This window comes from Annulohypoxylon truncatum (assembly GCF_022578515.1).
Source record: "Annulohypoxylon truncatum strain CBS 140777 unplaced genomic scaffold F4807scaffold_23, whole genome shotgun sequence".
Classification (NCBI taxonomy): Eukaryota; Fungi; Ascomycota; class Sordariomycetes; order Xylariales; family Hypoxylaceae; genus Annulohypoxylon; species Annulohypoxylon truncatum.
In genome coordinates this window covers 74,019-89,978 of record NW_025953809.1, presented here as the reverse complement: position 1 = coordinate 89,978, position 15,960 = coordinate 74,019, and the positions used below count along the sequence as shown (strand labels likewise).

At 48.0% G+C, this 15,960-nt stretch overlaps 4 protein-coding genes across 4 annotated transcripts; 2 read left to right on the top strand and 2 right to left on the bottom strand.

The window, feature by feature from the left end:
• Positions 1-191: 191 nt before the first annotated feature.
• On the top strand, positions 192-1,216 carry F4807DRAFT_431712 (uncharacterized protein). Its single transcript, XM_047998530.1, has 2 exons — positions 192-635; positions 701-1,216. Exons 1-2 carry the CDS (start codon positions 495-497, stop codon positions 779-781), a joined length of 222 nt encoding a protein of 73 aa, XP_047852650.1. The 5' UTR covers positions 192-494; the 3' UTR covers positions 782-1,216.
• Positions 1,215-2,819, bottom strand: F4807DRAFT_431710 (uncharacterized protein). Its single transcript, XM_047998529.1, has 3 exons — positions 2,329-2,819; positions 1,593-2,269; positions 1,215-1,422 (listed from the first exon to the last, which is right to left on the bottom strand). The coding sequence occupies exons 1-3, from the start codon at positions 2,409-2,411 to the stop codon at positions 1,319-1,321; spliced, it is 864 nt and encodes a 287-aa protein (XP_047852649.1). The 5' UTR covers positions 2,412-2,819; the 3' UTR covers positions 1,215-1,318.
• A 690-nt stretch (positions 2,820-3,509) lies between these two features.
• Positions 3,510-5,795, bottom strand: F4807DRAFT_431704 (major facilitator superfamily MFS-1). The gene is made up of 3 exons (XM_047998528.1): positions 5,693-5,795; positions 4,848-5,597; positions 3,510-4,790 (listed from the first exon to the last, which is right to left on the bottom strand). The coding sequence occupies exons 2-3, from the start codon at positions 5,546-5,548 to the stop codon at positions 4,253-4,255; spliced, it is 1,239 nt and encodes a 412-aa protein (XP_047852648.1). The 5' UTR covers positions 5,549-5,597; positions 5,693-5,795; the 3' UTR covers positions 3,510-4,252.
• Positions 5,796-7,377: 1,582 nt separating this feature from the next.
• F4807DRAFT_431671 (Dehydroquinate synthase-like protein) lies at positions 7,378-9,239 on the top strand. Its single transcript, XM_047998526.1, has 3 exons — positions 7,378-7,504; positions 7,616-7,972; positions 8,075-9,239. The coding sequence occupies exons 2-3, from the start codon at positions 7,636-7,638 to the stop codon at positions 8,983-8,985; spliced, it is 1,248 nt and encodes a 415-aa protein (XP_047852647.1). The 5' UTR covers positions 7,378-7,504; positions 7,616-7,635; the 3' UTR covers positions 8,986-9,239.
• The last annotated feature ends 6,721 nt before the right edge of the window (positions 9,240-15,960 follow it).

Sequence of the window (15,960 nt, the reverse complement as noted above, 5' to 3'; positions counted from 1 at the left end):
GTCAGCCTTATCGATAGCCGTTTCTGGGCCGTGGCTTGAATTCTGCAGTTGATTCATGCTATCAGACACAGGGCAGGCACCATCGGTACATAAATACTTCAAAGCTTCTCACCTAAGCTCTTTTTGGCCTAGTAGCTCCGTGATACACTTCGTCAATTATCGATAAGAGAGTCCAATGACGTAGGGTAGCTTCTCTGTCAAACATCCGAATATGTGAAGATGACGGCATAGATAATTGCTCTGATGTCAAACTACGTTTCAATGTCCGGTCGTAACAAACTCTCATAGGATCCTGTGTTGTTTGCTTATGTGATTACCGATCTCTTGCATATCAAAAGAGGTCCGACAAGTGTATTTAAGTCAACTAAGACACTACCTACCTAAACATAAGTCGCTCAAAACATTAAACCTCAAACTTCAACCCTCATCATCCAACAGTCCAAAATACCTATCAAATCTCCAAAACCTCATAATAACTAGTCCTATCCATCAAAATGTCATCTGCATCAAACGAAGGCCGTCAATCACCTCCCCCTGAGCGCCAGTCTGGCGCTCAGCTCAAAGATACACCTGCCTCTGGCCAAGGTACTGATGAAGCACCCAACAAGAAAGAATCTATGCAGGATCAACTTAAGGTCAGCCCTAATTGTCAATCTCCATAACTCAAATCAACATGTAACTAATATTGGTTTAATTGTAGAACTTGACTTCGAACCCTAGAGGACCCCTCGAAGATTCGGTGGAAGAGAAATTCACCAAATCTGCGAAACCGTCATCGTAAACAATTGGTGTTGCTGTATGTATGGTTAGAGGGTTATTAGAAAAGCAACATATTTATTTTCAAGGAAGCAAAGGGTTAGGTACGATACAATCAGGCGTCTATGTCTAGCCAACTCGCGATTAGACAGATAAATTCATCCTGAGCAATTATTGTTATCAGGCACCACTACTCTAGCTTTTGTGTCTAGGTATTTTATTTTGATATTATTATTCGCGCTTCGTGAAAGTTATAAATGGTTGTAGGGATCATATTGTGTAGTAGAAACAATGTCATATCGCCCATGCAACAACGTCGACGCTGACGTACTTGACGACATTTTTAGCCTTGTCGTAACGGTCAATATCGATGCCTAAAATCCGTTCACTGTTGTCGCAGATCGCCCCTAAGAGCAGGGCCTCATATCACAATAATTTCATTTCAAGAGATGGAAGTATCATCAAAGGCACAATCGAATTGCATTAGCCTAATAATATAAAGCTATAGAAAAACCTGTCCCGAGTCATGAAGTCGTAACAGCACTAATATTCCTTTCATTCCTCACGATTTCTCAGTTTCGGGCGCTTTAGCGGGAATAGCTTCGGTAGAGGCTAGCGGGGCAGATTCCGTTGTACCAGCTTGAGGGCCAGGTGCGGGAACCGAAGCTAATTAAAAATTGTCAGTGAATGTTCTAATGCAACATCTAATCTTGTCCGATATGAGCGATTTTCTGTGTTTCAGAGGCACTTGACATTACATCTCCGGTTTTTATAACACTTGTTATCATTTACCAATACCAGCAGGCTTGTTATACGGTAATAAAGGAAGTACTTACAGGTAGCGCCGCCAGTAGTAGTTGATTGAGCAGCATGTTCCTTCTCTTTGCCAAAGACTCTCTCAAGTCCCGAAGCTTTGTATGCGCTGCCACCGTGCTCCTCTTTCTTGAGGTCGGCTAGACGACGCGCTTCGGCATGGATGTCTTGGACTTGGCGCTGGCCATCAGTGTAGAATTTAACCAACTTCTTGCCTGTAGGAGAGCTCGTTGCCTTCTCGAAGTACGAGCTGAGGCCGCTGAAGAGGCTGTTAGCTCGGTTAGTGATGCCGTACGACTGGTCGGTCGCCTTAGCACGTTCGGTGGCGTGGTATTTCTGGTCAAGGTTCATCAAGGTATTCATGAAGCGGTTAGTGACGCCGTGCTTGGTGTCAAGTTCAATCGCGCGCTGGAGTGCAGCATCGCCAACAACATATCCGTGAGCAAGGTACTCTGCTAGGATACGGCTTCTGGGCTTCTCTTCTTGGGTGATCTCGTCGGTGTCGCGGTCGGTATTAGTGGTATGAGGAGCGCCGTCATCAGATTTGCCATCAGCGGGGGTTACCGAGATTTGCGAGCCCTTGAGCTGCGTGTTATTCAGGAGCTGCGCGGTCTTAGCAGCAGTCTCCTTCTCGAATGTGACGCTAGCATCCTTGGTGTTGCCCTCGCCCGGCGTGATCTTGATTTCAGTAATCTTACCGCTGTTGAGAAGAAATAAGTATGTAGACACAAGATGGTGAAATAGATATATGTGACATACCAGAAACTGAAGAAGTCTTTGACTTCCTTGTCATCCGTCTCAGCGTTGATGTTCTTCACCAGAACGGTAAGGTTGGCGGCCATGATGCTGGTGTAGGTACCTAGTAGGTAAGTAACTGAGGGGTAGTCTAATGCTGGATGCGAATGCAGATAATGTATTGTATCTCGGCGTGCAGATGGGTGATTGAGTAAAGAAGTTAACTCAGCGTTGAGAAGTTCTAGTTCAGAAGGATGTAGAAGTTGAAGATCCTAAAATATGAAATTGTTGAAGAATCGAGACTAGAAGCTGCCGGGTTTTGGAGGCCTCGTTAACACGCGGCTTCTCGTTCTTCAACACCTGATTCCAACCCCTTGCCCATCACAAGCCTCTAGTGAAGGAGCGAGGGGCAATATACACGTCATTTGGTCATAGCTCCTCCTGTTTGTGACAGCTTGATGGCGAAGGTGGGGCAAAGATCCATATGGATACCATACCGGGAATGTGTGGTTTTCACAAACGGTTATTTAATGGTTAAAAACCGTTGTTGCAAGCTAATTACCGTTCTTCGCAGCTAAAAACCATTTGCAGGGCAATAATCATTTGCATTGGTAGAAAATCGTTTTTGAGATGCTTATAAAGTGGAGACATCTTGCTGTAAATTCTTTTAATTGGTTGAACTTTTTTAGCTTTATAAATAAGTTTACAACTAAGCCTTCAGTAGTATGGTTAGACCACTTAGCTCAACCGTAAAGCTTGTAAACTTCATTATGATAATATTCTCGAGAAGTGACTAGAATATAGCCTTTGATATGTAGTAAAACAGTAAAGAATTACCTTGTAAACAAATTAAACTCTCTTAGTAAATATCGTCTTAATAAAAGCTCTTACAAGAGAATACCAGTTCGATTCCCGCCGTTTTCAAATCTTTTCAATTTTTGGACCAACCCCACTTATTCTAGCCAATCAAAGCGAGGAAGATTTGCGTTGGCAAATCAAAAACCGTCCTTGGGTCAAAACCCATTTGCCTCCAACTGAATCATACATATGGCGATCATCGTTTTTACGTCCGATAACCGTTTGTCAAACCCCCATTTTGCCGGTATGGTACTTTCACATGTGTACTGCGGTATTAATGCATATTCCGGGGTATATGCAAATATATACCCACCAAAAATGGCATACGTATGTGTCGTCAGGCATGCTGGAGTTGACAATTTTATTGAGGTCTTACAAGAATCAGGCAACATTCAGTACAATGTATCAGGTTTCAGTCTCTCTCCCGTCTTCTTGAGCGTTGCAATCAAATCAGTTCCATGGTTAACTGACCACCTGATACAGTCCATCTTCCGTTTAGCCATCATCGATTCTCTCCAGTAAAAGCGGTAATTTATATCGCACTGCAGACGAGACTTTGTGTTACGATTGCTTCTGCCATAACGTCCCAAGTTAACCACCGTGGGCGAGCGTGGTAATAAAATGACTCCTAGCTGAGGTTGAACAAGGCTCTAAGATACTAAGATCTCACTAGAATAGTTAGGGGCCATTGAAATGACACCATTTCATACCGTATCGGCATCCTCGGATCAAATAACTCGCTAATCAACTTGAAAAGACTTAATATATGAGACCGCTTCTCATTTTCTGCTTCCCTGACGACCAACTACCTAGGATACCACGTAACGGACAGTGGCTTTGCTACTAGTTCTTCTCGTATTAGTTGCCTGGGTCTGTCACGTCCTACCTATTTTTCACCACTCTATGTACAAAATATTCAACAATTAATGACTTTCTAGAATTCCCTATATTAGCACATTCAAGTCACTTGGCTATCTAGCTGTGGCAGTATTCTCACCTGAATTTTCGTATCACCAGCGCCATTAGCGCTCTTGATAGTGACGCGAGACATGATCATACGCTCATTAGTAGGCCCAATGCCCATTCATAACTAGATCTGATTCCCTTCTACAGATCCATGAAAGTTATAGTATTGTCCTCGCTTCCGCCAGAGCGTCTTTAAAAGATACATGGTACAGATAAGTGCACCCAGTCCTGCTAAGCCGAGCGCAGAATAAAGTGCAGCTCTGTACCCGGTCAATTTATTCCCGATGGACTTTCCGCCTATGTCCACACGAGACTGCACGGTCCTAGCGACACCGAGCCCAATCGATATGCTGTAGTTCATAACGGTGCTCACCAGACTCGCCGCTGTCCCTTGGTGTTTTCTTTCGGCAGCATTGGATAGGGCTAATGCTGTGGCTGGGAAACCCGTATCCATTGCCCAAGATACCACCAACACAGATATGAAGAGCTGGGACCAGTAGCTCTGAATAGCGGGCATTGTCGCAACAAGTGCGGATCCCAATGTAAATCCTAGGAGAGAGATGGACACAACGATGAGTGTTCCTAACCGCTGGAGGATAAGACCCGTCGATAGTGTGGCCAAAATTCCGACGACTATACATGGGCTAACATACGCAGCGGCCTATGATTCGGACTCAAGTTAGCCATACGAGTCAATGTAGAATATCCCCAGACATACCAGAAGCGGAGAGGCACCGCGAATGTTTTCAACAAACTGCCAGGTATAAAAAGCCCAGATTCCGAAGCATGACCAACCACAGGCGTCGGCAATAAGGATAAGAGACACATCAGACGAAAGGGTATAAAAAGGGATAAGCGGTTTAGGGGCGTAGTAGATCTCAATCAACAGGAATAATATGGCAAGTAAAGTGCCGAGGATGAGTGCAACCCAGAGGTACGGCTCTTGCCACCCCACGAGCGGCGCCTGATTCCAAGCAAAGCTTATTAGCACCAGGGCCGAGATTCCTGTGACCGCGCCTGGTACATCGAGCTCTGTTATCAAAGCATTAATATTCTTAGGGGTCTTGTTCTTCCGAGTGACTTTAGGGATGGTGAAGTATCCTACTCCAGCAATAACAAGTAGTGCTCCCGCAAAAACCCAGTATGTTACAGGCCACCAAACCAACGCGAATAAACTCGCGCTCGCCGACCCAAATATGATGCCAACAGGTCCCATCGTCGCGGTAAAAGTGAAGGCCGCGGCTTTTTGCTTTCCGGGAGGATACGTGACCCCTAGAAGAGCAAGTCCATTTGGGAGGGAAAGGGCCGCGCCTAGACCATGGAACACTCGAGATACGATAAAAAGGATATAGCCCGAGTAGACAGCTGTTCCAGAGATAGCAGACCAGGTGGCGGACCAGACAAATCCAGCAAGGAACATCGTCTTGTGTCCATAGATGTCACCAAGCCTGCCTGCTATCAGAACAAAGGTACCAATTGCCAGACTATAACCGGAAAGAAACCAGATCAAATTACCAGCATTTTTGATGCCGTAGCTAACTCCAATGTCTCGAAAATTTGCTAGCGTCTGGCCGATACCTACTTCTAGAATTCGTGTTAATCGGCAAACAACAAGATGGCATAGGAATCATGGTGTCATTTTACCTACGAGCGCATAATTGGGCCATACCGATTGTTGCGACAAACAGGCATACTTGAAATCTCGACATCTTATCGGCCATGTAGACTGGATCTCCGGACGGCGGTGGTGGAGGCTTCATCCCGGGCGGCATTGGCCAAGATATCTCGTCGATGGCATTCAGCTCTGAGTTCCTAACGCTTACATGTTTCCGCTTCCTCGTGAGACGGTAAGCCCGTGGAATAGGCGGCAGAGCCTTGTCGAGTTGTGCTATCCATCGTGGACCCTGCGACAGCGGCGAACCGACCGGGTCAGAAGACCTTGAGCTCGCCGGTTGGTTATCCTCGCTACTAATGGAGAACCGAGACTGGCGCTCCGGTTGATTAGCCGCTGGGGTATCGTCAGGTGTGTGGATCTCACTCAGCCGACGAAGCACGATGTCCTGTGTGTCGTAGCTCCAGAACGAGTTCCTGAAAAGCGAGTCGGTGAACGACATCACTGGCTTGGGTTGGACTCGCCGTTGTGAGAATCAACCGCATAATGGCAACATAGGGCGCACATACGCGGGAATACGCGACATAGCGATATATACCCAATACGTCCGGGCTTTGAAGCTAACCATCTTTCAAACATGCTTGAGGGATAGCTCTGGGGATATCCGCTAGTGGTGTGCGGATTGACCTCATACTGGAACAGGAGATCTGTGGACTAATTTCTTAACTCCAGGTATTTTCTTAACCCGGAACCTGACCTAGATATTTAACTCATTTCCCTGCGGTCCAGGGTGGCATGTTTGCAACTTCGAACGACGAATCCAGAAGTGGGCAAAAACGGGCTATCGATTAAGTAGATTATGGTCAATGGTAGGCGATACTTTTGGCCGAATCGGTTCCGACGTATTCATTGATCGATGATCATAAGATCGTCATCCAAAAAACATACATGTGGAAAACGAGGCTTGTGTAACATCTGTACTACGTTATACTTAACTACCGGAACTTAAAACAGACGAGCTTGACTCCCGGACCAGCTAAGAGCGAGCTCTGATTGGTTCTTTATGAGGTTAGTCGTCCGAATTTGGTAATTCCCAATGGTTCCTTCCATTGTCTCACTGCTGTAAAGCTTTCAAAGGTCAAGATAAAATCGAGGCAATGCATATCATAATGATTGATAGAATCATGCCGCATTTCTTCATAATCTTGCTCGATTTGCAAATTATTCATCTTGTAAGTACCAGGTGAATAAACCGATTAAGAGTGACGGGGACGGACCTAGCCCTGACAGTCCACTTAAACGATGTTAATAGCCGAGCGCATACCATTGCGCCCAGTAGAATTTTAGGCAATTGACAGTCCTTGCCCCTACCTACGCTCCCTTACCTAAACTTTACCTAGATATCCCACCTTAGGGCGTTGGTAGGACGCCACTGATGATGACGGGTTACATCGCAGTTACCCAGTTACACGGACTTATCGGGACTACGGGAATAGGCGTCGGTAGCATACCTAGGACGTGGAGAAAATGGGAGTGTCAAATAGGTAAGCGTACCTACGTAGGTACAGTTACATGGAAAGGATTCGATTATGCAAAAGACGTATTGACCGTCTCGGCTCCGTCCTATCATGAGAACCGGCGAGCCTCGCAACATAAAACCGCTTCGAGATATCTTGGAAAATGACGAATAAACGCTACAAGCTGCATTTTACATGTGCAATATCACTAGATAATACATAGATTATTTGTCGTCATTCTCCGAAGGTAAGTCCATTCTTGAGAAAGTCTACCTAGACACTTCTGTCTCTGTGGCTTAAGTTGAAGCTTATCGTTCCCAAACTTCGCAAATAGTATCATACTGACATCCTGAAACAGTATTAAAGGCTAGAAACGTCATGGCAGCACCAGGTGAAACCTACGTCGCGGCTTTCCCGTCAAAGCCTAAACCTTACATCTCATACGGGTTGACCTTCGATAAGGCCTGTGCTCACCACGCCGAGAACACCTTTCATGCTTCGCGCATCTATGTCGTTGTGTCGAAGTCAATCAGCAAGACCGAGGCCTTCACCACCCTCCAAAACGCCCTCGGCGACAAGATCGTCGGCGTTCGATATGGCATTCTCCCCCACACTCCGTGGGAGGACGTGCTAGAACTCGCGAACGATCTGAAGACCAAAAACCCGGATCTCATCATCACACTCGGAGCCGGTTCGATCTCCGATGGCGTTAAGCGTACGTGACCCCGGAACCGAACCCCTTTTTTTCGTAAAATCAGGGTTTGCCGGCGGAAGCTCATCAAACATTGGAATACGTAATCACTAACCCGTCGCCCAGTCGCGCGGCTCCTGGCCGCAAACGACGTATCGGACCAGCAAGGCGCCGACGCGCTCTACGCCAAATGCCCCGCCGACCTGAGGAACCTGGACAACGCGTCGCCGGAGGTGAAGGCGGCCAAGGCGCCGGTGATCTTCGTGCCGACGACGCTGTCCGGAGGAGAGTTCACGCCGGCCGGGGCGGCGACGAACATGCGCACGTTCGAGAAGCGCAACCTGATGCACGCGTCGATGGTGGCGGACCTCGTCGTGTTCGACCCGGCGCTGACGGTCGGCACGCCCGCCCGCTTCTGGCTGTCGACCGGCATGCGCGGCGTCGACCACTGCGTCGAGGGCCTGTACGCGAACCTGCCCGGCGCGAGCCCGGAGACGAGCGCCGAGCTGGCCAAGGCGCTAAGGGGCCTGCTCGTCGGCTTGCTGAAGACGAAGAAGAAGTGGGATGATCTCGACGCACGCTTGCAGACGCAGCTCTCGGTCAGGGTCGCGGTCAGGGCGCTGTATAATGGTATGGGCGCGAGCCACGGCATCGGGCATCAGCTTGGGCCCATGGGCGTCGGACACGGCGAGACGAGCTGTATTATCCTCCCGGCTGTGATGAAGTATAACTGGGCCCACGGGGACGAGAAGATGCACGAGTCGCTCCGCCAGGTTACGTCCGCGTTCTGGGACGAGCCGGTAGTGGTCGAGGCTCTTGGGCTGAAGGAGGCGGACAGGGACTCGAAAGATCCGGGAGATTTGGTCGCCGCGTTTGTCAGCGCTCTTGGACTGCCGAGTAGCATGAGCCAGTTCGGCATCGGGAGCGACAAGTACGAGAACCTGGCGGAAAACTCTATGAGGGATCCGTGTGTGCTTGTGAATTCTGTCAAGCTTGACAAGGATAAGATCATTGAGATTCTTAAGATGGCGGCCTAAGGGTATAGTAATTCACTATGATTGCCTGGGGTTTTACATTTGATGGATTAGGGATAGTTAAAACCGTTTTAGCTCTTGTATAACGTTCATTTAGGGCTGAGGTATATAGTTATTCCTACTTGGATTTCTATGACAATTCTGAGTTCTCTATTGTTTTTCATATAGATAGAGCGAACTCGGGCTTACCTATTCGCGACACTCAGGAGAATGTAGATCTAGATACTAGCTAATACACGAATCATGGGATTATGTAATGATAGGGGCTACATTTCACAAGATGAAGCGGGCGCATTTGATGTGAACTAGAGGCAATAGGAAAACGAATGTTCTTACACCTAATCAATGATGCAGTTCAGAGACTAGTGGAATCTGCCCAGGTGCACAAAAAGAGTCATCGTCATGTAGGTAGTAAGTAAAGGTGTTGTCTCCAGCATCAAGTTGTTGTAGAACATAGCAATAGAGCTATTCGTCCCTTTTCTCCACCTATACATTACACTTATGATATCGTTCTTCTTCCACTATGTACCTCCTATCACTACGATACTTCGTTTGTACCTTGAAGTTTGTATATGACATATCACTTTGGATACTAAAGGATGTGGAATACATAGGTAGCATTCGTCTAGTAATAATCAATATCGAATGTCTCCAAATGCTGGAATAGCCCAAAGCATTCAGGTTGTGCAGGTAAATCCCAATATGGAGACACTTGCAATAAGAGATTTGCATGTGCCCCTTAACCCTATAGCAGATGGTCTTACTGAAGACATATCAGAACACCATCACCCTGTGCATTGGTACGCCAAGAAACGCGAACCCAAGATCGAACTCTTCTGAACCTACTGAAAGGGGCAGGCGAAGAGCAAACCCGGTACAGAAGTCGCGCTAGTAAATGATTCGTACAACTGTCTGAACTGCAGGTGGAGGTAGGAAAGCTGCCCAGTGAGCAGCCGGAATTCGTCGGGGTCAGAAGCGATATCTGCTGATTTCGACAATAAAATATGTATAATTCTCTTTCCGATGCTATTTAGTATACATGGGGAATGAGGGAGCCTATTCCGACCCTTTCTAAGTTTGATAGTGAATCCGATCGCCATCCCTCGTGACATTCCCAGAGGAAGCCTTCGACAGCAAACCGATCGGCAGCCAAACTGCAACAGGTATAGGGGACCACGTTTAGCCAGGCGCGATACTCAAGGTACGCCTGGACCATCTAGCACGCCGTTCGCCACAAGGGCCAATTCCTATCCCTTACGTGGGAATTACTACTCATCCGATATCACCACTTGAACTAGAGTCGCATTACATCTGAGGCCGCCGATGATATACGGTACGCGTAGAATTATACGTGTGGCAGAGCCTGTAATATCAATGACTCGTATCTATAGGATCAGAGTAAAAAAAAGCTCCTATCATTGACGTTCACGTCGGCAAGTCACTTGATATACGAGATTTATATGCCGGAATAATATTGCACAGCCACCTCCACGAATCTCACACCCGTCCCAAGATGTATGGCACAGTATGCCGGCACTGTTAGTCTTGTCTGACCTTCACAGCAGCCCAATCTGATATCATCCACCTTAGTATACCGAGATGGCTTCGGGTGTGGACGTAGAAGTGACTCATGTGACTCACAAGACGAGCAAGTCATTGTCGGTGGGTTATACAAGCCCAGCTGACATACCCCGTATCACGCAAAAAGATCCTATGTGCAAGCGTCCGAAGGGAAGATGAGTCGCCGTGGTGCGTGGGGGGTTTGCGACGGTGCGACGTCGAAGCCAGTAAATGCTATTCCACAGCCTCGCGGAAATCTAGACGGCCGGGATGGGGCGCACAATAGGCTGACGCGCGTGACGCGGCGCGGATGCGACGGACGAGGCTACGGGATTCGATAGGTTTAACCTAAGCGCGTAATAAGATGTCGCGTCGATGCCGTACTGGGCCATATGCTGTAGTCAGAATGCTTACCGAAATGCCAGATCGAATCTCATATCTTGTGTCGCATTTCGCCCCCACCTGCGCCTCTCTGGCGTCGTAGCGGTTGGTCGATAAGGTGTGATATTGCGAGGCTGCTGCCTGTTCAGCGCCGTCGTGAACTGAGCCGCGCGAATTTGTATGGCTAAATTCACAAACTCGACTCGGCGGATGCTTTGGCATCACTTACCTATCGGTCGTCGTCATCGAAATGATTCCTATCTTCGCCATCGTCTGGATATCTAGCCAGGTCTAGTTTTACCCCAAAAAGAGTCAGCAGTACATACACAGTAGTGGCGATTTTGTGTGAGATCCTAGGGCTGTTTACTTGATTCGGTAAACCCTCGAAGCGAAAAGCATCCGAGCCCCGGATCCGTGGGATATCGAGCGAATCGAAACCGCCTGCGGTGAGTCACCGCCCACAGCGGTGAAACTCGATGGACAAGCAAGGAACAAGGCTAGCGCCCTCGTGGTATCCAGTCAATATATCCGATGCGTCGTATTATTGATATTTCGTCCCAGCGGAGACCAGCTATCGAGGAACAACCTCTGGGCGAGCAGATGTCGGATTTGCGGGAAACGGAGGGGACTACCTCGCAACATAAGTGAAGAGAGGCGTGTAGTTATCGTCATCAATTACATACCAAGATTGGATGCTTGTCATCACAATATTCCCACAAAACCCTGGAAGCGTCACTTTGGAAGGGGTTTTTTTCGCCCGCGGCTTGTTAGTCCCTCCGTACCTGTTGCGGGCTTCTGATTCGTCCGCCCCAGCTGTCCTCCCTTCCTAGCGAACCCAACAACCAAGTATGTGTCATCTGCTATCATAGCAGCAGACTCAGTGGTGCCGGCGATGCCGTCTAGGCCCAGAGAGGGACGGTTGATCAGGTTCGATGGAGGTCGGTGATAGGGAGAGTTGGGCATTTGTCAGGATGATGGAAAATGAGGCAGAGGGGTAAAGAGTCGAAAAGGGTAATGTTCCGGAACAAAGTGGAGTGGCGATATGCCCTGGTTACTCGTGCATATAGGGCCAACTTGGCTCCATATCGTCACATGCTAGGGCCTAGACTCGATAGAGGCAGGAGAGATAATAGGGCAATATACCATAGAATGTAGCGAACACAGCCACAGCAGAAGCGCGCAACGGCTCTAATGCATTCGTCTGGCTCTTAGGGGTGACACGTCAATCGCATACGGCATACCCAGGCTTCTGGGTCGCGAGTTTCTAAATATCCTACTGGAATGCCGTAGGGTTACGAAGTGGCCTTCCAGCAATGCACCTGTGGCCCTGTGGCCTGCTTGACGTACGACTGTGCTGTGCAATATTCAAAGATAGCAGTATGTATGTAGGTAGTATGCGATTCCGGGCAGTGCGCGAGCCCGTAGCAAATAAGAGACTCGGATCCGACGCGCCGTCCCGGTTATTCAGCTACCCGATGTATCACCGCCCGTATGGGCTTCGTAGGATAAGTGTCCTCGCGCTGCGCACGCGTGGGATGTATTCGAGTTCCCAAACATAGCATTGGCTACGGTGAACGAAGGGAGACGAGGCGGAGGCCGCAGCATACCCAAAGTTTGGAAAGGCATCTTGTCATTTGGCCGATTATAACGGCATTCTTATAATCTCGATGTGCGAGACAATGTCGAATCAAGATCTCGGAGCCCCGCGAGACAATGACGAAAAGGGGGGCCAGGTGAGCGAGAACAGGGATGGGAGTGTCTGGATTGAACAACGCAGAGGGATAGACAGCAAGGCTTCTTATCACGACCCTTCTAGTTAGGGAAATTGACAGCCGCCCGTTTTCGTCACATACCAAACACGTGCGCCTAGGGTCCTACTTACAGTTGGAGCAAGCATCTTCTCCTACCTTGGTGGTGGTGTCGCGATAGTTCTGATAGGCTCAACCGCTGTACCTCCAAGGACCGCCTCGACGGCGTCTCTGGCTTGTATCGCATCAGGTTTGTATGGTAGACTCAAGGGAATAGAGAACACAGACCTCAAAGCCATCAACTACGTAATCATGGTCTCGAAGGACGCTGATACACGTATTCCCCTTTTCGTCTCTTCCGGAGGGGTGCGGGAGAGGGGCGGAGGGGTATTCTCTCCAATGCCAATTCCAAAATTATTTTTTTCAATTTCCCTTTTTTTTTTGTGCGCCGTCGCTACGTCACAGAGTCACAGAACCAACACGACCAGGGACGGTACCTGCAATCTGCATGTAAGGCATGAACAGAAAAGGTTCCGAATAATGCTGCAGCGCCATGCTGTCTGGCTGGCAAGAGTCGGTGAGTGGTAGAAGACGGAGGAGGATCTACTTCGTTATCGTGCCAGAGTCGTCTGGTGAGGTCTCCTGTCTAAGTCGACCGTTGTTTTTGTTTTGTTGAAAGCTTCGGTGGAGAAGGACCGCTATTCAACAATGTGGCCAAGATATTGGCTGTTGGGTACGGAATTAGAAAAAGAATATCACGATAAAATAAACACTAGGTGGCTTAATCGGGGAGTTGACCTCTCTATACCCCTGCTTGCTCCAATCGGGATATGCACAGATGCATGAAGTGTGGCCCTACGCTGGGTCCCATTGACCAAACAATTCGCAGAGTGCCTTCAGCTTACAGATATTGGACATCATTGCAGCCAGCGATTTTTACGCGCAGGGCATCAGGACATGAACATACATCACATCCAACTCGTATGAGTCACAGTTTATGGTAGGGCGATGGTATCAGAGAGTATCCATCTTGGCCATCCCCATCCTGTCTCTTTTTTTCGCATGTCTCGCAATGAAGGGAGCGAAATGAAATATTTGGGATTAGAAAAATTTTCCTCTGTGGTGTCGTATCGAGAAATGAGAAAGTGGATTGGTCATATCCAGACCGGGTGCGGGACGAGGGAAAAAAAGAAAGAAAAGTACCTACACAAAAATAAGGGGTGCCGTTCTAGAAAATGTGTCAGGGATGATTGGGTCCCTGTCAAGGTGTGTGGCCGGTGAATGTATCCGTAGACCTGACGGGGAGGGAATTACCACTGTCTAGTGCAAATGTATGGGGCAGCAGGGCAAGACAGGATGGACAGGATGGACAGGAGAAAAGGCCGGTAAATATGTATGTACTAAAAGCCCATGCCTAATGTACTTTGCTCATGGCTGCATGGATTCAATACTGCACTCCAACCAAGCTGGTCCGCCGTTGGATTGACCCGCGGCAGTGGGTGTAATCTCCGCGAGTCGATAGCTCCAGAACATCTGCGGCTTGATTCTGTAGGACAGTCTTGCCCGTACTGTATGGAGAATATTAAATCGCGAAGCAGTATCCATCACTAGTGTAGCTCTGGCTGCTCTGTAGCTGTGGTTTGGCGATCGTCAGCCGAGGCGGCCCGGGCTCCTAGCTCTAGAAAGCTGACAAGAATTGCCATAGAAGGCATGTAATTAGAGAGCCTCAAGACCCTTTACTCTTCACCTTCCTGCACAGTAATGTTTGCTCTCGGGTTGGATGTGCTTAGCCGTGGATCAGTCTGTAGGGTACATACTACGGCACGAAGTAGGATCCTAGGGTAGCAATAAGTACGAGACTGTCGCACAAAAATCCCTCTGTTTCGAAACGCATCATGAGTTTACAAAGTCCTAACTACGGCAAATTGAGGCGTTGGGTAGATTTCTTTTTAATGGTCGAGAGGCTGGCCATTGGATCCCGCCTATCAGGGGCGCATAGGCATTGTGTTTGAGGCGAACAACTAATAGTACCTATCCTTAGAAAAGGATCTTGCCATGAATAAGCTACCGTAATTCTCGAGTCGGCGGAAGGTGATAGATAAGATCGGGTGGACTCGAGGCGTTGAGCTGAGGGAATAAGGCCGAAACAGGGTAACTTCCAAATTGATTGACCAACCACCCCGAGAATCCCTTTGCTTACACCGAGAGGGTGTCAGGCAGTTGTGCGACGTGCTACGATGTAACGAAGAAAAAGAAGGGAAATCTAGTTGATAGATCATAGCAACCAGTAATTTTTGACGAAACAGAGGCTGAATGGAAGTCCTTGAGCAACCAATGAGTTACCAAAAATGATAGGTCGTAGATCGAAGTAAAAGAAATGGATAAGCTGACCATACCAAAGACCGTACCAGAATACCATCACATTTAACAGTTACTGGTTTACCTACGCGGGCATTTTATCATCCCAGCATCAAGCTATGCGTAGTAATATAGATGCATATATTCGCACATACAATAGACTATTAATAAAGTGGCTGGCTGGTAAAGTGGTAGATCTAGCCTGAGCAGCCTGGTTGTAACGCAAGATCCTTTCTAGCCGATTAAATGGTTGTCCTGTTAGTCATGATAAGATTTACTCATCAAACTAGATCCTATGATCCTGTGTTCCCATGTTGTGGAAATCGAGGTTGAAGCCTCGCATACGGCGTACGTGACCAATGAAGCCAACAATAGATCTGAGTGTCTAGATGCTGATGACGAAAGAACCTGGAAGCCATTAGAGACGCGAAAGGGGATAGGCCCTATGCTGCGACCTCCACGTTTTTTTATTTCCTGGCCGTTTCCCCGCTATGCGTTATGCACGATGGTGCAGATGACCCTCTTTGAAGCGAACTATCGCCGGTTCAGGGGTTCGTTAGGCCACATCAATCTTGATCCCATTGGAAACCCGTTGTGAATCACACTCATGGATGACGCAGCAGAATAATTGACGGCTTCGTTGTGTTCAGCTTGAGACCTTTATTTCCTATAAAAAGGCAACTGTTGGTTTCTGTCAAGGATAGAAGCGCCGGATGATACTCTACGGAAGTTGAATGGTGTGTAAGACTCTTCCAACCCTCCAGTTTAGTCCACCATCTTCCATGCCGTCAATATATGTAGTTCCCGGCTACAGCCGAAGTTACCGAGGCGGAAGATGAGAGATAAAAAGATGAGTCAACCATGGGTTTACGTACACCTGAGGTCGGATAAATACAGGAAATATCGGCAGTATAAAGTGGAAAGGGGTATA